General features: G+C 43.8%; 1 protein-coding gene and 1 non-coding gene across 2 annotated transcripts; one reads left to right on the top strand and one right to left on the bottom strand.

The window, feature by feature from the left end:
• Positions 1-68: 68 nt before the first annotated feature.
• On the bottom strand, positions 69-3,527 carry LOC124678742. Its single transcript, XM_047214604.1, has 4 exons — positions 3,332-3,527; positions 3,174-3,250; positions 2,991-3,088; positions 69-539 (listed from the first exon to the last, which is right to left on the bottom strand). The coding sequence occupies exons 1-4, from the start codon at positions 3,525-3,527 to the stop codon at positions 377-379; spliced, it is 534 nt and encodes a 177-aa protein (XP_047070560.1). The 3' UTR covers positions 69-376.
• A 306-nt stretch (positions 3,528-3,833) lies between these two features.
• LOC124680012 lies at positions 3,834-4,054 on the top strand. The gene has a single exon (XR_006995418.1). It is a non-coding gene; the product is annotated as a small nucleolar RNA U3 (small nucleolar RNA).
• The last annotated feature ends 19,344 nt before the right edge of the window (positions 4,055-23,398 follow it).

Here is a 23,398-nt window from a genome sequence, read left to right as displayed (position 1 = left end):
TCAGTCAATTTCCAGCATAATTGGGCTGTGCACAACAAATGCTGAAGTTCTGAATGTCTCAAACAGTATGGAGGGAAGAGCCTGCACAAGAATACATAATATTCATGGATTTCACATCAAGATCATGGCCAAGTTCACATCAGCTTACATGTCAGTATGCAGCCAACAAACATCTGCTATGTTAAGCTGGTAGCAGATGTTGCCAGAAAATTCCTCTATTCCAAAATTTGACTACTACATATACAGGCACTACGATAGACACACTGCGCAGATTACTCCATCCAGTCAGAAGCCGCAACGAGCATTCAGCCCACACGTCTGGAACTTCTGTAAAATGGTTTTAACATCTGAGTCATTCAACTGTCAGCAACATTAGCTATGAATCCTGAATTTCTGAATCATCATCTGGTAATGTTCGAGATCCTCTACTGCACTTCGATTCCTGCATCTCCACCTCAACAGTAATTTCGTCTTTGGGCTTCCCGTTTTCTGTCTCCATCCTTCTTACCTTTTCTTTTTGTATGGCGCGTAGCTCGTACCTGTAAGAACAAGGAAGGTTTTTAAATGGTGATGGTATCAGTAACCCCCTAGTAGGAGGAAATTAGACTATCCTATAGAGCAGCTGGAGCTAAATCCTATCTGACCCGTGCACATCAAACATCAATCTATCTCGGTTTTTCATTTTGAATGTTGACAAGGGGTGGATGACAGAAAATTTTGCACAATGTTTTAAAAAACCTAACTATACACATAGGTCTACCATCGTACATGCCTGCCAACTATGTTGGCATGTATTACGGGAGCCCAGCGTTTGTGTTGGCAAAATGGCTGCATGTCAAGAGAACACTACAAGGTAGCTTCAGTGGTTCAGTTGTTAATCCTGAAGAATTTAGTGAACAGTGAATACATTCTTTCAGATTATCTCTACATTTAAAAGGTTTACTCGGTTTAGTCTTGTAGGCAGTAAAGTTCAGTGAATTATGGCAATGATCGTCTCCCTGGCTCCAACATTCCATTATAGTAGTAGTTGCTTTATTGAGAAGATTTGATGTGATAAGATAAAATCAGATTTTATTTTGAAATCAACAGATCTAGTATTATAGATAGTGGAATTGCAAACAGGGAGCAGCCTACATGATAATCTCAAAACATCATGATACCTTCTTGCTGAATGTGAAAAAAACAGAGATACTCACATTTGGCATAAATTAATTCTTTAGATGCAAATTGTTTTTGCTGACATGTACGTACATAGACAGAGCAATGTTACTATGTGTGAGGAGATAAAAGTTTGTGAGTTGCGGCAGTTAACAAGCGGCTACAAAATTCCACATTGCTACTTTATTTATTGAGATATTGCCATATTGGTGTGATGCTTCAGATCAACAAGAGCAGTATCATCTACTGGAAGCATTACACCTCAAAGAAGAACACTAACAAATACAGGTTGCACTTTACATGATGATCTAAAAAAACACAATAAAGCCAGACCTACGGACTGGTGTGGCTACAGGAATCCAACGGACAGAGGTGGAGTGAATTGGCTGGCTGAGCTTGCTTAAAACCCAGGGGCAGTTTCCATTTCAGCCCTACGTGATGTGCCATGTCCGAGTCCGTAGTAATGTTTTGTAAAACTTGCCTGTAAATGTAGCATTACTGTCAAAAAAACTAGACCCATTATTTTGCTGATTGTGGTTAGTTACTCAACATTTGACATAGTTCAATTTGTTCAGATGCAAATCTGTTTTGCTGAATCTGTTCACATTAATAATTTAACTTAATGTGAGATTCCATTCTCAAGTTAGTTCATGTCCCATATTAAATCACGTGGCTAATTTCTAGCTTTGTACACATCGATCTGTACCGTAGTGGGTCAACACCATGAAGCTAATTGATCCTCTGACTGGAACACTGCACATAGGCGATGACAGCACCTACCGCAAGCAAGTATACAACTCCATGACACTTTCTATTTTTAGACGTGTTGTTCTTATACTGTTTGATGCCATGTATAAGAAAATCCACGAAAAAATCACACCATGCCAAATTCTTCCATTCAGAAATATCATACTCCTTGAGAATACCCAAGAAACATCTCTCCAGTTGTCGATTGGCCGTTGGAGCCAACAAATGAAAACACGCTTGCAGCATGAATAAGACGCAGTATGTCGTATCATCTAACTTTGAATCAGCGTGAAGTTTCTTCACAAAATAAGAAAATAATACGCCCCTGTTTTGTTCAGTTTTCTTGAGGTGAACAATTCTCTCAGTTCTGCGCACTCGGGACCTTTGTCATTCTTTTCTGGATTATCAAAGTCAAATATAATGCGAATACTTCCATTGGGCACACCTAGAAATTTCTGTCCCACTACGTGTAAATCTATTGGTTCACTACCGATCACGAACATGTTTTTGTCCTCATCGAAACAATCTAACAACCTCTGGACTAAGGATTTGTTTAGCATAATAGGCAGCATCTTAAGTAAATTGTGGAACCCAATCAGATTGATAAGTTCCCTATGCTTGGCGCTTGTAATTTTGGGAACAATATTCTCCACGAAGCTTTTGGGCAAGCATACATATATCAATGACGTTTGCTGCAATGTAGTAAGACCCATGTAGTTAGACCCTACGTGATGTGCCATGTCCGAGTCCGTAGGAAATTTTTGAAAAACTTGCCCGTAAATGTAGTGTTACTGTCAAAAAAATCTAGACCCATTTTTTTTGCTGAATGTGGTTACTCAACATTTGACATAGTTCAATTTGTTCAGATGCAAATCTGTTTTGCTGAATTTGTTCACATTAATAATTTAATTTTATGTGAGATTCCATGTTCAAGTTAGTTCATGTCCCATATTAAATCCGTGGCTAAATTCTAGCTTTCTACAAATTGATATATTGCACTGTAGTGGGTCAACACCATGAAGCTAATTGAACTCTATGACTGGAAACAATGCACACAGCCGAAAGCTAATGAAATAAGAGCTTACGGCAAGATGTAGCTCCTGGCAAGTAGGAAGTACACTGTCCAGAACAGCTTATCCTTCATGTGACGCGGGCACAGATCATACCGGATCTTAGCCAATTCCTGCCCACAGCACAAGTCACAGTTCAGAACAACCTCTTCCTCGAAGAGAAGTGGCCAAAGAAGACGAGATCCGCGGGAAGCCTACCTTGGCTCTGCCTAGCACGAGGACGGCGTGCCGCTGCTGCCACTCCGAGAGCTCGCCCGCCGCCTCCACGGAGCCACCTGCGACACATCACCGTCAGCAATCGGTTCAGAACGAGCAGGGGGACGGACTTCAGCAGCGAGGAGGACTGGAGGAGTTGCCTTGGTTGAGCTGGACGGCGGACGCCTTGAAGGCGTCGGGGGACAGCGTGCGGAGGAAGTCGAGGAGCTGCGGCGTCACGCCGAGCTCCTCCTCCCCCTCCGTGGCCGCGGCGGCGGGTTTGCTCGGGCCGGCCCCGCCGCCGCCACCGCTGCTGCTTCGGCGGCGGAACGGCCACGTGAAAGCGGAGAAGGCCATGGCACAGGTGCTCCGGCGAGTCGGCGACGACGACGACGGCAGCGATCTGATCGGGCTCCGAAGGAACAAGATTTCGTCACGAGTTCTGTTCAATGACAAGGAGAAGAGGAAACAAACAATACGATGCAAATATTTCTAGGCTGGGCTGCCTCTGTTCACCGGCCCAACTACATGGGCCAGAACTCAGGAAACCTCCGTGAGCTCGTGCCGGTGCTGCCGAGGCGTTGCGTGCGAAAGATTAGTCCCACCTCGGCAATCTAGGAACGGCCGGAGTGGTTTATAAGGCAGAGAGTGAGTGAGGGTAGCACGACCTTACTTGAACAGGATCTGTTCTATAGGATCGTATCGCAGCATCCTTTACCAATAAGGAGGCAAGCACTTAAGTCTGGTTGACGAATTCTGACCTCTGGGCCAGAGCGTGACTGACGGCTAGGATTATCCTGATGGGCGAAATCCGATGGCTGTGGATGATCGTTCCTGTCCGGCTCACACTGGTGCAGGGTGGCCTAGAGGTTGTCTGACAGACCCAAATTCTTTTTGCTATTTCTGATTATTAGCCACATTCAGGGAGAAGTAGAGTCAGAATTTATTTTTATCCTTTTTCTGTTCAGAATTTAGCCACACAGTGTCTGTTCTTTCAAATCTATGCCGTCTTGCATACAGTCCAGGGCTATGATCTTCATCTGCCATGAAAAGGTATATCAAGTCCAAATGGTAAGGTGGCAGTACCATACGTTATACTGAGATCATCGGCATCAGAAACATGATGCAACACAGGGAACAGTATAAGATCTAGACAGAAAAATTCCTGAAACTCACAGAATGTAAGATCTCCCCTTTGACCATATCGTACATGGAAGTGAAGTGTAATTTCGGGTCAAGACACCTGTTAGGATGTTACAAACATGGTCATGCTGACATTTCTTTTTGCTATTTCTGATTATTAGGCACATTCAGGGAGAAGTACAGTCAGAATTTATTTTTATCCTTTTGCTGTTCAGAATTTAGCCACACAGTGTTCTTTCAAATCTATGCCGTCTTGCATACTGTCCAGGGCTATGATGACCATCTGCCATGAAAAGGTATATCAGGTCCAAATGGTAAGGTGGCAGTACCATACGTTGTACTGAGATCATCGGCATCAGAAACATGATGCAACAGTATAAGATCTAGACAGAAAAATTCCTGAAACTCACAGAATGTAAGATTTCCCCTTTGACCATATCGTACATGGAAGTGAAGTGTAATTCCGGGTCAAGACACCTGTTAGGATGTTACAAACATGGTCATGCTGACATTTCTTTTTGCTATTTCTGATTATTAGCCACATTCAGGGAGAAGTACAGTCAGAATTTATTTTTATCCTTTTGTTGTTCGTAATTTAGCCACACAAGTGTTCTTTCAAATCTATGCCGTCTTGCATACGGTCCGGGGCTATGATGACCATCTGCCATGAAAAGGTATATCAGAGTCCAAATGGTAAGGTGGCGGTACCATACGTTGTACTGAGATCATCGGCATCGAAACATGATGCAACACGAGGAACGAGTATAAGATCTAGACGGAAAAATTCTCGAAACTCACAGAATGTAAGATTTCCCCTTTGACCATATCGTACATGGAAGTGAAGTGTAATTCCGGGTCAAGACACCTGTTAGGATGTTACAAACATGGTCATGCTGACATTTCTTTTTGCTATTTCTGATTATTAGCCACATTCAGGGAGAAGTACAGTCAGAATTTATTTTTATCCTTTTGTTGTTCAGAATTTAGCCACACAGTGTCGTTCTTTCAAATCTATGCCGTCTTGCATACAGTCCAGGGCTATGATGATCATCTGCCATGAAAAGGTATATCAGGTCCAAATGGTAAGGTGGCAGTACCATACGTTGTACTGAGATCATCGGCATCAGAAACATGATGCAACACATGTTGGATAATTAGGTACAATTTCCATGATTAATTCCAGAATATTAAGCATGACGACAGTAACTACTAACATGTGAAACTCGAACATACTAGATGCGAGTGATCAACATGAACGAGTAGCAGAGCAAACGAGTACAACATCCATCGCTAAACGGATCGAGATATATCGCACGTACCGATCTGGTGGAGGTGGCGGTGAAGGTGTAGCAGACGATGTTGCAGCAGTAACGTTGTTGATGACAACGTTGTTGATGACGGGGACGACGGGTCGTAGTAGATGGCGGTAGGCAGCACCGCTCGACTTGGACGGAAGGCGACCCGTGATGAAGAGCTTGAGCAGTCGCGCAGAGCGCTTCCCAAAAACCTAATTCGCCCTCTCCCGTACAGGATCGCAAGGACGAACGGTTCCGGAGACCTGCTCTCCCGTTCGCCGATGCACGTCGGCGCGCGGGATGGAGTAGGCTACGATGGCGGCGCAAGCAGAGAGAGGTTGAAACCCTAACTCGTGTATTCAGTATGTTTCTGCGGTAGCCGGGCAAGACATTATATAGGCTCAGAAAACCCTAGGCAACGTGGGCCACGCCCACGTCGCACGAACGTTTTGAGTCGGTTACAGATAGCCCACGATCCGGGAGCGACCCGAACCGACTAACTGCGACGCGTCCGTCTAGGACTCTGTTCGTTTTCCTAAGCTGCAAAAAGTAAGGAAAGTCTCGGCTCGAGGCTCAATCCACTCACCACGAGCTCGGCGCGCGTGACGTGACGTGACGTGTCGTGTCGTGTCGTGTCGAGACGAGCGAGGAGGAGGAGGAGCGCGCGCGTGTAGCACTCCTTTTCTCACTCACTTACTAGTGGTGGAACAACCCACCTTATAAGGTGGTCTAACTTCCTCCCAACTTTCCACGTGGGACTAAACTTCCCACCTCTTGCCACTCCCTAGTGAGCTGCCACCAACTTGGGCTCAAACTCACAAGGCTTCCACTATGTGGGCTTTGAGATTTATAGGAAAATCTGAAATCTAGTATGGGCCATTAAGTGTAGGCCCAATATTTCAACAACACAGGGAACAGTATAAGATCTAGACAGAAAAATTCCTGAAACTCACAGAATGTAAGATTTCCCCTTTGACCATATCGTACATGCAAGTGAAGTGTAATTCCGGGTCAAGACACCTGTTAGGATGTTACAAACATGGTCATGCTGACATTTCTTTTTGCTATTTCTGATTATTAGCCACATTCAGGGAGAAGTACAGTCAGAATTTATTTTTATCCTTTTGCTGTTCAGAATTTAGCCACACAGTGTTCTTTCAAATCTATGCCGTCTTGCATACAGTCCAGGGCTATGATGACCATCTGCCATGAAAAGGTATATCAGGTCCAAATGGTAAGGTGGCAGTACCATACGTTGTACTGAGATCATCGGCATCAGAAACATGATGCAACACAGGGAACAGTATAAGATCTAGACAGAAAAATTCCTGAAACTCACAGAATGTAAGATTTCTCCTTTGACCATATCGTACATGGAAGTGAAGTGTAATTCCGGGTCAAGACACCTGTTAGGATGTTACAAACATGGTCATGCTGACATTTCACCATTTTTTGCCCCGTGATTGGTCAAGGGTCGCTAACCTAAGCGAGGCAAACAAGTATATTCATCTCCGAGCCACAACAGATGTGACAACTGGCTTCAAATCCCCAGCTTTCTTGAGTTCCTAGTTTAGCATGTGTGGTCGCAAAAAAAGGTTAGACGCTTTCCCACCAAAGTGTGGAAGAAGAACAAGAGGGTAAACTCATCAGCGTAAATATGCTAGCGGACCAAAACAGCTTACCCTGTTGCTGATCAAGGCGGAGAATGAGTGACGGTAGCACGACCTTACTTGAAGCAATCCGATGGCTGTAGATGGTCCTTCTAACACTGTTCAGGGTGGCCTCGAGGTTGTTTGACAGACCCAAATTTTTATTGCTACTAGTAATGGTGCACGTGCAATGCACATGTTGACTAATGCACATAATTTAGTTAAATTTTTATTATTTAAATTTCATAATGTTTACAAATAACTTGATGTATGTTACTTCCCTTCTAAAAAAACCTGAAGTGTGTCACAAAACAGTAAACAACATGTATGTAAACAGGAAATATCTCCTATCAAAATTTGCCGCTTTGCACAAGGAACTACAGAAAAAAGTAGAAATAGAATCATAGTGAAAGTATTAGCTTGTAAATTATTTTTTCGGGAAAAAGAAATAAATAGATAAGACGTTTTTTTTTATGTGTCTTCAAGATAAAGAAACCAAATCAATGTTTATGTGTGTTACTAAAACTGTGACAATATGAACAATTACGCATTCCATTCTGGATAATATGTTGTTTATGTGTTAGAACTAACCATGGTACATAAGAAAACGAAGCCAATGATCCTGAGAATAAACCTTACATATTCTACAAAATCCATAGAGCGAATAAAGTTAGGAACATGAATAAAAATCTACAGATCTAAAACTCTGTGCTTCTAAAAAAATATTATAGAATGGACATATATGATAGATGATCGTCACGGTGAATCCAGCGTTCTCCTGCTTGAAGAAGATGATGTCCTTCTCCCGCAGTTTCGTCATCTTGGCGTACTTCCACCCCTCATGAAGTACATCATGCCATGGAACCAATCTAGCTGGACTGCATACTCGCAGAACTCACCGTTCTGGAGTGGCACGTTGACACGTGCATGTGTGGTGACCTTTAGCTGCATGTCCACGTCGGCGCAATGTGTGGCGGCACCGACATAGCTGTAAGGTCGCTCGTACTGAGCTGTAGGTAGCAAGCGCCTTGGCACGACAGGGATGTTGTGATGTCCCAAGCGTGTTCTGCGCCCCGCAATCACCCTCGCCTCCCACGCCTGCATATGCGCCACCACCCAAGGAACATCACGCCACGCTTCGATGTGTGGGTTTACCGGGAGCGTGCCCTCCTCCTCTAGAGAACAATGGAAGTATGAGGCCACAAGCTTGTCTCAATCCTGCTTATGGTGATCACGGTGAACAACGTTAGTACTAGCCACTGCGTTGCAACGGTGATCACCAACATTGGCTTGGACGACAGTGCCAATGATCACTGTGCACCACGACGACCTGTGGCCCGAAAGCAGAGCATGCACATAACGGATGATCATGCATGTTAAATCGAACACACGATGAACACCGATGATACTACATCTAAGCTTCAATTGCAACATGGAGCATCTAATCGAAGATTTGAAGCCATCTAGAGTGGCGCTCAAAAACCCTATCCCACAAATCTGATGCTTAACGAGAGTAATTACCTCGGGAAGGGGAGGGGCGATGTGTGGTGGAAGAGTGGCAGACTCCGGAGTAGGTGGTGTCTGATGCATGTAAAATGGATACATGAACATTGTCCTTTATCATATTGAATTTCCACATTTTTGCAACATATATGCTGATAATAGCATGTTTTACATTGTTTTATGAGAATTTATCAACGATTCCCTTTATTTGTTTTATAACTATGTAGAATAAGAATTCTCTTTTTGTGTATTTTTTAATTTCAGATACCTATATGGAGTCAAATTGAGATGTGATTTCCGGAGAGTCATTTTTCCATCGGCAGAGGCCCGAGGCCCGAAAGAGTCCCAGTGGGTGGGCGCGTGATGGCGTGTATTTCACACGTTCGTTGGGCAACCCCAAGAGGAAGGTATGATGAGCACAGCAGCAAGTTTTCCCTCAGAAAGAAACCAAGGTTTATCGAACCAGGAGGAGCCAAGAAGCACGTTGAAGGTTGATGGCGGCGGGATGTAGTGCGGCGCAACACCGGAGATTCCGGCGCCAACGTGGAACCTGCACAACACAACCAAAGTACTTTGCCCCAACGAAACAGTGAGGTTGTCAATCTCACCGGCTTGCTGTAACAAAGGATTAACCGTATTGTGTGGAAGATGATTGTTTGCGAGAGAAAACAGTAAGAACAAGTATTGCAGTAGATTGTATTTCGAGTAAAGAGAATTGGACCGGGGTCCACAGTTCACTAGAGGTGTCTCTCCCATAAGACGAACGAGCATGTTGGGTGAACAAATTACGAGTTGGGCAATTGACAAATAAAGAGAGCATGACAATGCACATACATATCATGATGAGTATAGTGAGATTTAATTGGGCATTACGACAAAGTACATAGACCGCCATCCAACCGCATCTATGCCTAAAAAGTCCACCTTCGAGGTTATCATCCGAACCCCTCCAGTATTAAGTTGCAAAGCAACAGACAATTGCATTAAGTATGGTGCGTAATGTAACTAGTGACTACATCCTTGAACATAGCACTAATGTTTTATCCCTAGTGGCAACAAGCACAACACAACCTTAGAACTTTCGTCACTTGTCCCAGGTGTCAATGCGAGCATGAACCCACTATCGAGCATAAGTACTCCCTCTTGGAGTTAAAAGCATCTACTTGGCCAGAGCATCTACTAGTAACGGAGAGCATGCAAGATCATAAATAAAACATAAGCATAACTTTGATAATCAACATAACAAGTATTCTCTATTCATCGGATCCCAACAAACGCAACATATAGAATTACATATAGATGATCTTGATCATGATAGGCAGCTCACAAGATCCGACAATGATAGCACAATGGGGAGAAGACAACCATCTAGCTACTGCTATGGACCCATAGTCCAGGGGTAGACTACTCACTCATCACTCCGGAGGCGACCATGGCGGTGTAGAGTCCTCCGGGAGATGATTCCCCTCTCCGGCAGGGTGCCGGAGGCGATCTCCAGGATCCCCCGAGATGGGATCGGCGGCGACGGCGTCTCGCAAGGTTTTCCGTATCGTGGCTCTCGGTGCCGGAGGTTTCGTCACGGAGGCTTTAAGTAGGCGGAAGGGCAAGTCGAGAGGGGGCACAGGGGCCCCGGATGACGAGGCGGCGCGGCCAAGGGGGGGGCGCGCCGCCCTAGGGTTTGGCTCCCCCGTGGCCCCACTTCGTTTCGTCTTCGGACTTCTGGAAGCTTCGTGAGAAAATAGGCCCCTGGGCTTTTATTTCGTCCAATTCCGAGAATATTTCTTTACTAGGATTTCGAAACCAAAAACAGCAGAAAACGACGAATCGGCACTTCGGCATCTTGTTAATAGGTTAGTTCCATAAAATGCACGAATATGACATAAAGTGTGCATAAAACATGTAGATAACATCAATAATGTGGCATGGAACACAAGAAATTATCGATACGTTGGAGACGTATCGGCATCCCCAAGCTTAGTTCTGCTCGTCCCGAGCAGGTAAAACGATAACAAAGATAATTTCTGGAGTGACATGCCATCATAATCTTGATCATACTATTTGTAAAGCATATGTAGTGAATGCAGCGATCAAAACAATGTGTATGGCATGAGTAAACAAGTGAATCATAAAGCAAAGACTTTTCATGAATAGCACTTCAAGACAAGCATCAATAAGTCTTGCATAAGAGTTAACTCATAAAGCAATAATTCAAAGTAAAGGTATTGAAGCAACACAAAAGAAGATTAAGTTTCAGCGGTTGCTTTCAACTTGTAACATATATATCTCATGGATATTGTCAACATAGAGTAATATAATAAGTGCAATAAGCAAGTATGTAGGAATCAATGCACAGTTCACACAAGTGTTTGCTTCTTGAGGTGGAGAGAAATAGGTGAACTGACTCAACATTGAAAGTAAAAGAATGGTCCTCATAGAGGAAAAGCATCGATTGCTATATTTGTGCTAGAGCTTTGATTTTGAAAACATGAAACAATTTTGTCAACGGTAGTAATAAAGCATATGCATCATGTAAATTATATCTTATAAGTTGCAAGCCTCATGCATAGTGTACCAATAGTGCCCGCACCTTGTCCTAATTAGCTTGGACTACCTGGATTATCACCGCAATACATATGCTTTAACCAAGTTTCACAAAGGGGTACCTCTATGCCGCTCTGTACAAAGGTCTAAGGAGAAAGCTCGCATTTGGATTTCTCGCTTTTGATTATTCTCAACTTAGACATCCATACCGGGACAACATAGACAACGGATAATGGACTCCTCTTTTAATGCTTTAAGCATTTGACAACAATTAATTCTTTTCTCATTAGAGATTTGAGGATATTTGTCCAAAACTGAAACTTCCACCATGAATCATGGCTTTAGTTAGCGGCCCAATGTTCTTCTCTCACAATATGCATGCTCAAACCATTCAACTCGGTGTAGATCGCCCTTACTTCGGACAAGACGAACATGCATAGCAACTCACATGAAATTCAACAATGAGTTGATGGCGTTCCCAAGCAAACATGGTTATCGCACAACAAGCAACTTAATAAGAGATAAAGTGCATAATTACATATTCAATACCACAATAGTTTTTAAGCTATTTGTCCCATGAGCTATATATTGCAAAGGTGAATGATGGAATTTTAAAGGTAGCACTCAAGCAATTTACTTTGGAATGGCGGGAAAATACCATGTAGTATAGATAGGTATGGTGGACACAAATGGCATAGTGGTTGGCTCAAGTATTTTGGATGCATGAGAAGTATTCCCTCTCGATACAAGGTTTAGGCTAGCAAGGCTTATTTGAAACAAACACAAGGATGAACCGGTGCAGCAAAACTCACATAAAAGACATATTGTAAACATTATAAGACTCTACACCGTCTTCCTTGTTGTTCAAACTCAATACTAGAAATTATCTAGACCTTAGAGAAACCAAATATGCAAACCAAATTTTAGCATGCTCTATGTATTTCTTCATTAATGGGTGCAAAGCATATGATGCAAGATTTTAAACATGAGCACAACAATTGCCAAGTATCACATTACCCAAGACATTTATAGCAATTACTACATGTATCATTTTCCAATTCCAACCATATAACAATTTAACGAAGGAGAAACTTCGCCATGAATACTATGAGTAGAAACCAAGGACATATTTGTCCATATGCTACAGCGGAGCGTGTATCTCTCCCATAAAGTGAATGCTAGGATCCATTTTATTCAAACAAAACAAAAACAAAAACAAACCGACGCTCCAAGAAAAAGCACATAAGATGTGGCCGAATAAAAATATAGTTTCGGGGAGGAACCCGATAATTTGTTGATGAAGAAGGGGATGCCTTGGGCATCCCCAAGCTTAGACGCTTGAGTCTTCTTGATATATGCAGGGGTGAACCACCGGGTGCATCCCCAAGCTTAGAGCTTTCACTCTCCTTGATCATGTTGCATCATACTCCTCTCTTGATCCTTGAAAACTTCCTCCACACCAAACTCGAAACAACTCATTAGAGGGTTAGTGCACAATATAAATTGACATATTCAGAGGTGACACAATCATTCTTAACACTTCTGGACATTGCATAATGCTACTGAACATTAGTGGATCAAAGAAATTCATCCAACATAGCGAAAGAGGCAATGCGAAATAAAAGGCAGAATCTGTCAAAACAGAACAGTTCGTATTGACGAATTTTAAAATGGCACCAGACTTGCTCAAACGAAAATGCTCAAATTGAATGAAAGTTGCGTACATATCTGAGGATCATGCTCGTAAATTGGCGTAATTTTCTGAGCTACCTACAGGGAGGTGGACCCAGATTCGTGACAGCAAAGAAATCTGGAACTGCGCAGTAATCCAAATCTAGTACTTACTTTTCTATCAACGGCTTAACTTGGCACAACAAAACTCAAAACTAAGATAAGGAGAGGTTGCTACAGTAGTAAACAACTTCCAAGACACAAAATAAAAACAAAGTACTGTAGGTAAAAACATGGGTTGTCTCCCATAAGCGCTTTTCTTTAACGCCTTTCGGATAGGCGCGGAAAGTGTGTATCAAGTATTATCGAGAGATGAAGCATCAACATCATAATTTGTTCTAATAATAGAATCATAAGGTACCTTTATTCTCTTTCTAGGGAAGTGTTCCATACCTTTCTTGAGAGGAAATTGATATTTTATATTACCTTCCCTCATGTCAATAATAGCACCAACAGTTCGAAGAAAAGGTCTTCCCAATATAATTGGACAAGATGCATTGCATTCAATATCCAAGACAACAAAATCAACGGGAACAAGATTATTGTTAACGGTAATGCGAACATTATCAACTTTACCCAAAGGTTTCTTTGTAGAATGATCAGCAAGATTAACATCCAAATAATAATTTTTCAGCGGTGGCAAGTCAAGCATATTATAAATTTTCTTAGGCATAACAGAAATACTTGCACCAAGATCACATAAAGCATTACAATCAAAATCTTTAACCTTCATCTTAATGATGGGCTCCCAACCGTCTTCTAGCTTTTTAGGAATAGAGGCTTCGCGCTCTAGTTTCTCTTCTCTAGCTTTTATGAGAGCATTTGTAATATGATGCGTGAAAGCCAAATTTATAGCACTAGCATTAGGACTTTTAGCAAGTTTTTGCAAGAACTTTATAACTTCAGAGATGTGGCAATCATCAAAATTCAAACCATTATAATCTAAAGCAATGGGATCATCATCCCCAATGTTGGAAAAAATTTCAGCAGCTTTATCATAGGCGGTTTCAGCAGTTTTAGCGTTTCAGTGCAGTTTTCGCGCTTTGCATTAGAAGTGGAAACATTGCTAACACCAATTCTTTTATTAGTATGAGTAGGAGGTGCAGTAACATGTGTAGAATTAGCATTACTAGTGGTGGTAATAGTCCAAACTTTAGCTATATTCTCTTTAGCTAGTTTTTCATTTTCTTCTCTATCCCACCTAGCACGCAGTTCAGCCATTAATCTTATATTCTCATTAATTCTAACTTGGATGGAATTTGCTGTAGTAGTAATTTTATTTTCAATATCCCTATTAGGCATAACTTTTGATTTCAAAAGATCAACATCAGAAGCAAGACTATCAACTCTAGAAACAAGAATATCAATTTTATTGAGTTTTTCCTCAATGATTTGTTAAAGGCGGTTTGTGTACTAATAAATTCTTTAAGCATGGCTTCAAGTCCAGGGGGTGAATTCCTATTATTGTTGTAAGAATTTCCATAAGAATTACCATAGCCGTTGCCATTATTATAAGGATATGGCCTATAGTTGTTACTAGAATTGTTCCAGGTAAGCATTGTTGTTGAAATTATTATTTTTAATGAAGTTTACATCAACATGTTCTTCTTGTGCAACCAATGAAGCTAACGGAACATTATTAGGATCAACATTAGTCCTATCATTCACAAGCATAGACATAATAGCATCAACCTTATCATTCAAGGAAGAGGATTCCTCAACAGAATTTACCTTCTTACCTTGTGGAGCTCTTTCCGTGTGCCATTCAGAGTAGTTGATCATCATATTATCAAGAAGCTTTGTTGCTTCACCAAGAGTGATGGACATAAAGGTACCTCCAGCAGCTAAATCCAATAAATTCCGTGAAGAAAAATTTAGTCCTGCATAGAAGGTTTGGATGATCATCCAAGTACTCAGTCCATGGGTTGGGCAATTTTTAACCAGAGATTTCATTATTTCCCAAGCTTGAGCAACATGTTCAGTATCTAATTGTTTAAAATTCATTATGCTACTCCTCAAAGATATAATTTTAGCAGGGGGATAATATCTACCAATAAAAGCATCCTTGCATTTAGTCCATGAATCAATATTATTCTTAGGCGAGAGATAGCGACCAATCTTTAGCTCTTCCTCTTAATGAGAAAGGGAACAATTTTAGTTTAATAATATCACCATCTACATCTTTATATTTTTGCATTTCGCATAGTTCAACAAAATTATTAAGATGGGCGGTAGCATCATCGAACTAATTCCGGAAAATTGATCTTTCATAACAAGATTCGATAAAGCGAGGTTTAATTTCAAAGAATTCTGCTGTAGTAGCAGGTGGAGCAATAGGTGTGCATAAGAAATCATTATTATTTGTGGTTGTGAAGTCACACAACTTAGTATTTTCAGGGTTGGCCATTTTAGCAATAGTAAATAAAGCAAACTAGATAAAGTAAATGCAAGTAAACTAATTTTTTTGTGTTTTCGATATAGCAAACAAGATAGCAAATAAAGTAAAACTAGCAACTAATTTTTTTGTATTTTGATTTAGTGCAGCGTGTATTGATCTCCCCGGCAACGGCGCCAGAAAATATGCTTGATGGCGTGTATTTCACACGTTCGTTGGGCAACCCCAAGAGGAAGGTATGATGAGCACAGCAGCAAGTTTTCCCTCAGAAAGAAACCAAGGTTTATCGAACCAGGAGGAGCCAAGAAGCACGTTGAAGGTTGATGGCGGCGGGATGTAGTGCGGCGCAACACCGAAGATTCCGGCGCCAACGTGGAACCCGCACAACACAACCAAAGTACTTTGCCCCAACGAAACGAGTGAGGTTGTCAATCTCACCGGCTTGTCGTAACAAAGGATTAACCGTATTGTGTGGAAGATGATTGTTTGCAGAGAAAACGAGTAAGAACAAGTATTGCGGTAGATTGTATTTCAGTAAAGAGAATTGGACCGGGGTCCACAGTTCACTAGAGGTGTCTCTCCCATAAGACGAACAACATGTTGGGTGAACAAATTACAGTTGGGCAATTGACAAATAAAGAGAGCATGACAATTCACATACATATCATGATGAGTATAGTGAGATTTAATTGGGCATTACGACAAAGTACATAGACCGCCATCCAACTGCATCTATGCCTAAAAAGTCCACCTTCAGGTTATCATCCGAACCCCCTCCGGTATTAAGTTGCAAAGCAACGGACAATTGCATTAAGTATGGTGCGTAATGTAACTAGTGACTACATCCTTGAACATAGCACTAATGTTTTATCCCTAGTGGCAACAAGCACAACACAACCTTAGAACTTTCTCGTCATCGTCCCGGTGTCAATGCGAGCATGAACCCACTATCGAGCATAAGTACTCCCTCTTGGAGTTAAAAGCATCTACTTGGCCGGAGCATCTACTAGTAACGGAGAGCATGCAAGATCATAAATAACACATAAGCATAACTTTGATAATCAACATAACAAGTATTCTCTATTCATCGGATCCCAACAAACGCAACATATAGAATTACATATAGATGATCTTGATCATGATAGGCAGCTCACAAGATCCGACAATGATAGCACAATGGGGAGAAGACAACCATCTAGCTACTGCTATGGACCCATAGTCCAGGGGTAGACTACTCACTCATCACTCCGGAGGCGACCATGGCGGTGTAGTGTGGGGCCCCGGACTAGTTGTCCGAAACACCCGTTATGCATACACATTCACGATCCCATGATCAGTGTGTCGTGAAAGCATAACCGAACTGGTATCAAGTACATCATCCATTACAGTACCGAATAAAAAGATTACAACAGGTCACATGACCAATACTTACATAAGAGCCATAGTGGCAGGAGATCAACAATCACACAGCGGAAATACTTCAGACGAAAGCGTTCGCATGGCCCAAGTCATGCCATAACCCTACAGGCAACTGACTGGGAAGACGTTCCTAGCTCGCATAGACGTCATCAACTCCTTCTTCATCTGTCGGATTCCACCAAGTCTGGCCAAGTAAATAGCCAGGGACAAAGCCATGAGTACATTATGAATTGTACTCGCAAACCACCTTAGAGAGAAGTAAAGGATATGCAATTTGGCAGTAGCAAGGAATAGGCACTATTCTAAGGTTACAAGGAGTGAGAGATAGTTTCTCTCGAGAATATGATACCTCTATATCTTTGTGGAAAACCTTTTGAAAACAAGTTTCTTTGAAGACTAATAGGTAAGGGCGACCCATTTTCCTTTCCGGCCATCTCAGTATGACCAAAACAACCTTTCCAATCTTCCACCGTACCTCCCAGGTACTTTTCCACCAGTCCCACTGGTATCCTTTTCCAAACCCTTTGGAAAAACTCTTTTATAAAACAAAAATTTCTTTGATACTCCGCACCGCCCTTTCCCATGTCCATAACCGCGGACACGGCTATTCGAATAGATTTACACTCTGCAGAGGTTGTACACTTTCCCCACAAGATCCGATAAATCCGCCGGGATCATCCCTGGTTCACCAAGCGTCAAAACGCGAGGCTCGGATAACCGATCGCAGTTTTTCGCTTGCTCGCCTTAGCCTAAGACATGCCGCCTAGAGTTGTACCTCCCAACACCAGAGTCCGAGGGGTCGTTTACCCAGGAGTAGCAAATTCCCCGACCAGCTTGACCCTCCGGAATGCCGCGACCAACTGCGGGGCATTATTCAATGGGAGCTCATAGGTTGTACCCCTGTCATCTAAAAAGAAGGAAAGGCGTCCCAGTACGTCGGGAAGGCCCGGTCGATAGGTGTCCATGCTCGGACTACCCCTTACATTTGCAGGACCCAAACTAAGGCGAGACAAACTACTACGCTACGCCCCGTCCCACTAAAGGGTAATGTGGTTGTACTGGCTAGGTCCGGTTGTGTACGCAGTCAACAAAGATTTTCGAAAACAGAAGTTCCTCATTTTTCCTTCAGCACCATCTTTCTCAAAACCTTTTCGTAAACTTTCCACTTGGGCAGGGTTGCCCCATTCCAAGGTTTTCAAAGAACTCATTTTCTTTAAAACCTTTTCCAAATTCCTTTTTCAAAAGGGCTCCCAACCTATAGTCCAACTTTATTTGAAAAGCGGCGACAAAGAGAGGATAAGGTGTTAAGCACCAAATCGCTACCAGGATTGTCCAGTAGGTATCAAGGAGGGGCAGCACCCGTAAGGGTGGAATAATAAAACTCCGAGTGGATATAACCACTCACATAAGTAATAAAAGACATGCAATTTATAAAACCTGTAATAATGCAAGAGTAAGACAATTAGGATAAGGTATGCATCAAGAGGTGGCTTGCCTTTGTTGGCTATTTGTCCCTGGACTTCTCCTTCAGGAATCATCTGCTCTTCCTTTCTCTTCGAAATCCTCACCGAGATCCTCTCCTTCTCCGGTAGCGTTCGCATTCTAACGTCGCAAAATAAAAGAGAAGGCAATCAATCCCTAAGCACAACATCAAACCACACAACAACCAACCACTAAATCAGAGACACTAAACACCTCAAATAATAGCACCTAGGGAAAAATGGTTATTTTTCTAAAAAGGCTCTGCCTCACAACAAAACATAATCTACACAATTAAAGGTGGCTAATGACCTTTGGAAACCACCAATAGGGTTCTGGTGCTAAGGTTCATTAAAAAGCATTTTAAACAAAAACAACAAAATTTCCCTATTCGTAAAATAAGCACTAGCATCAAATTAACAAGCCACTCCAGAATAATGCACACAATTTTTTGGTAAAATCACAGAGATTAAATCTTGATTTTATAAAGCTACAGAAATTGGATTCACTAAATTTGGGTTTTTAAAACAATAGATATGATTTTTATAAAACCAGAAATAGCTTAGGAACCAAATAAATGGCCTAAATCTTTCTGTGGCTCAAAAAAATACATGCATCATACCTACTGGCAGGTATTTAACATTTATAAATCACATGCACTAGAATCAAACACAAATAAGTTTTTAAATATTTTAAAACATTTTAATAATGCAGAAACTAAAGCAATCCACTTTGAAGGCACACAGAGATCAGAACATAACAATCCAGTAACAAGCATACCAACTGATAGCTAATGAAAAATGTGATCCACCAAAATTGGTTTTACATTTTTCTGAGTTATAAAATAATTATCACAATTTTTATACTAAAAAGGCACCCTGTTTTGGTTCTAAAATCCCCAGAAATAAAATAACAGTCACAAAAATAATTCCCTTGATCTGTACATACACTAACATGATACCTACCAGAGGAACTTTGTTTTGTTGCAAAACTCTTTTTATTTTTCAAACTAAAATTCATGAAAGGACCTACTGGCCAGATTTAGGTTTCTAAACCACACAAAGTCCAGGAAGCTCCTGCTACTCTAACCTATGCCAACATGAAGCCACTGGGATATACTTTCTATAAAAATTGACCTCACTGAGAAAAGATAACCATAGCTCTCACAAATAATTAAACTCTACAGAAACATCATTTCAGAAAAATAATTCTCAGTAAATATTAACCATCATAAAATCACATGCATGCAAGTCTATCTGATTAGGAACTTGCTTAGTGACACACAGGAATTTGAATCAAGTGAAAATCATGTGTGAATAATGTTTGGTGAATTAAAAGTGGAGCAGGCCTAACAGGTCTTTTAATTTTCTGAAAAGAGAAGAAAGGGACCGGGCCAAATCGGCCAGATCCGCCGGATTCGGCCGCGGGCCGGCCCAGTAGCCACCGCGGGAGCGCGGGAGATGGGCGATGTTCAAAACGGCCCGAGGAGGGGCCCGCCGGCATGCATCCGTGCGAGGCCGGCCTGCATGCAGCCGTCCGTCGCCGATCCAACGGCCGCGGACGCGCCCTGCAGCGACGACGCAGAGACGGCGGCGTTGCCGCAGCTTCACGACGGGAGCGGGGCAGGGAGGAGAAGAAGCTCACCGAGGGAAGGTCGAGGGCGACGGAGTCGACGCCGGTTGGATGCGGGGGCTCGGGGCGCACCTTCTCGGCTCCTCGGGAATGCACGCGGGCTCGCGGCGCTCAGACGCGTTCGTCGACAACGGCGACAGCCGTGCCGTGTCGCCGTGGCGTGGGCAGAGCTCGAAGGCGCGAGGCGACGGAGGGGTGGCAAGGACGAAGCTGATTCCTGGAGCCGCGCGGAACGGCTACGCGGCGTGGTCGTGAACTTCCAGGACGCCGGCATGGACGAAGACGAACGCGGCGTCTGCATGGCCGGAACCTCGAAGACGCCAACATCTAGGCGAGATCCTGAGTAAAGAAAAGGGCATCAGGTGGCTTCAGGATACAGAGAAGAACGAGATAGAGGAAAGAGATGTGGAGGGACAACGGGAACGAGGCGGAGGATGGCGCTGCAGCGGCCGGTGGCACTCCTCGACCGAGCGAGGTGCGCATGCAGGCTCCTGGACGACGGCAAGATTGAAGACGAGCTCCGTGTCGGGGACGGAGTTGACACGGGCAAGCAGACGACGGCGGCTCACCGAGGTTGGCTCTGAGGCGAGGACGGCGGCGCGCGTCAAGACTCGGAAGACGCGGAGACTCGACTAGGTCGTTGGGGACATGCAGACGGGCTCCAAATCAACTGTAGGGTTGGGGCGAGCTTCCGTGCTGCGGCCGGGACCGCCATGAACGCGCTCGACGTTGGCGTGAACAAGGCAAGCTGCAGATGAAAAGGGGCAGGGTCAGGGCTTTTCTGCGTTTTGCAAATAGAGAACGAGCCAAAGAAAAAGGGCGGAGGTGGACGGCAGCCGTGGCTGCGACTAGCGACGGAGCGACGGCTCCGGCACGGTTCTTCATCGAGGATGGAAAACGCGACCGGCTTCGCCTCCTGCTCTTTTGGGAGTTGCAGAGAGGAGTTAGGGAGTGTCTGAGACGCGAAAGAGAGAAGGAGGGCTCCTGCTCCAGTTTATAAAGAACTATGCCGGTGCACGGTGGATTGAAAGTTGGGCGGGGCGGTGCACGGGCTCACGGCCTCGCCATTGGCCATATGAGCGGTGGAGGAGCGTCAGACATCGCGCGGAGGCTGCTTTGGAGCGACGCTGCTGTCCGAGGTGCTAGGAGGCAGCTAGGAGCGGACTGGTCACGTCGGTCTGCCAGGTGTTCGACGGATTGCAAGACGACCACGAGGTCACGGGCGTGCAGGCTAAGGCGCGGCTCGGGGGCATGTCCAGGGGTGTGCTGGTGTTCTACTCGTCCGCATTACAAGTTTGGGTGCCACGGAAATTGCAGGGAGGGGGTGTGACGCGGGCGTGCTCAGCAGCGGGGTGCACGGCGTCCATCGAGGTGGCCATGGCGTGTCAGCGCGAGGGAGAGAGTAAGAGAGTGCTGCGGGTTTTTCTACTTCGTGTCTCAGGCGTGTAGGATCGAGGTGGTGTGCTGGTGCCTTCGGTAACAAGGGGGAACGGAGGAGCGCGTGAGCGAGACGCAGCTCTGCCGGCGCGCGACGTGGCGTTGACGGACCTGTGGCCGGGCGCATCGAGCATGGCCGGGAGGAACGGTCCAAGGGGAAGGGCGGGTTCTGGTTCGTGAAAGGACAAGTCGAAGAGCAAGCCGGCGCGAGCGTAGGGCGGAGCGAGGCTGGGTCACATTGGTCTGACCGGGGTGGAGCGTTTCCATCGCATGCGCGCATAGCACCCAACGGAAAGCTCCATCGAGAAGAAAACAAAAGAAACGAGGCTGTGCACTGTGGTACGAGTTGACTAGATGGTATGTCTCCTGGTGGTGCAAGGACTGAGAGAGACGAAGAGTGTGGCGGCAATTCGTGGCACAGGATTTGCCTCAGTGTGCCTCCTCTTCTCCAACGGAAAACTAACAAAAGGGCGTTCTGGTAGCTGCTTATGTTGGTCGACCACAGTGGTGAGAGGGAGCAGAGGAGGTCAGTGCAAGCGTGCGAGGTGTTGAACTCAAAATATTTCCAAGCAAGGCAAGAGTTGATGGATTAAAGAGGTAAAATAGATGGAGAGAAGGTGACATTAAAATTTGAATTTGATTTGTGATGATTAAGGTCACCTTCTTTGTGTTTCTCCAATTTTGGATGAATTTAAAAAAAAACTTTGAATTTTTCAAAAATAGCAAGATAATGCTTTGAGTTCAAAAATACTCTACTTGCACGCAAATGCATAGTAGTTTTTTTTTAACTATTTGATATTAAAAAGTACAAGAAATGGCATATACACCATTAACATGTATTTTGGTAAATAGGAATTAGGATAAAATTTTGAAGTCACACAAAGTAAGAGTAAGCCATTTGGAAAATACTTGGTGCCAATAACACTTATAGAAAACCGTTTTTGTGATGCTATGATCTGAGGTGATCATAGCCGCTTAAAAGGAAAGAGTTTCGGAAAGATCCTAAGAAATATAATTTTGAGTCATAAGACAAAGCCAAGAAGTTTTGTGTTTTGTCAAAGAGGACCAAATACTTTTGAAGAGAGGAGATTAAGGTAATACAAGAGCGGCCATAGCTTAAGGGTTTTCTTGAGACTTGAATATGTGGGTTGAGGTACTTCACTTAACACTATTCAACAAACAACACTCATCAAACAAAGCCAGACAACATTTCAATCAAACACATGAAAACACAAGAAAAAAAAACTTAAAAAGTTTTTGTTCCCCCTGATTTTTGCACTCTGGACAACTAAATAAGGTGGCAAAAGTTGGGGTGTTACATGTAGAGTCCTCCGGGAGATGATTCCCCTCTCCGGCAGGGTGCCGGAGGCGATCTCCAGGATCCCCCGAGATGGGATCGGCGGCGACGGCGTCTCAGTAAGGTTTTCCGTATCGTGGCTCTCGGTGCTCGGAGGTTTCGTCACGGAGGCTTTAAGTAGGCGGAAGGGCAAGTCGAGAGGGGGCACGGGGGCCCCGGATGACAGGGCGGCGCGGCCAGGGGGGGGCCGCGCCGCCTAGGGTTTGGCTCCCTGTGGCCCCACTTCGTTTCGTCTTCGGACTTCGGAAGCTTCGTGAGAAAATAGGCCCCTGGGCTTTTATTTCGTCCAATTCCGAGAATATTTCTTTACTAGGATTTCTGAAACCAAAAACAGCAGAAAACAGACAAGCGGCACTTCGGCATCTTGTTAATAGGTTAGTTCCAGAAAATGCACGAATATGACATAAAGTGTGCATAAAACATGTAGATAACATCAATAATGTGGCATGGAACACAAGAAATTATCGATACGTTGGAGACGTATCAGCGCGCCACCCACCCTCTTTCGGCCGTCGATCGTCCAAATCGCGTGATCTTTTCTCACACCGACGTATTATGACCTAAAAATCTCTATATATATGACCCCAGAGAGTTCTCGGGAGGGGAGCCACAGAAACACGAAAACAGATGCTGCAACAGAGAAGATT

Source organism: Lolium rigidum, chromosome 7, assembly GCF_022539505.1.
Source record: "Lolium rigidum isolate FL_2022 chromosome 7, APGP_CSIRO_Lrig_0.1, whole genome shotgun sequence".
Classification (NCBI taxonomy): domain Eukaryota; kingdom Viridiplantae; phylum Streptophyta; class Magnoliopsida; order Poales; family Poaceae; genus Lolium; species Lolium rigidum.
The sequence above is the reverse complement of the archived record's forward strand: the minus strand, read 5'-3'. Positions and strand labels throughout refer to the sequence as shown.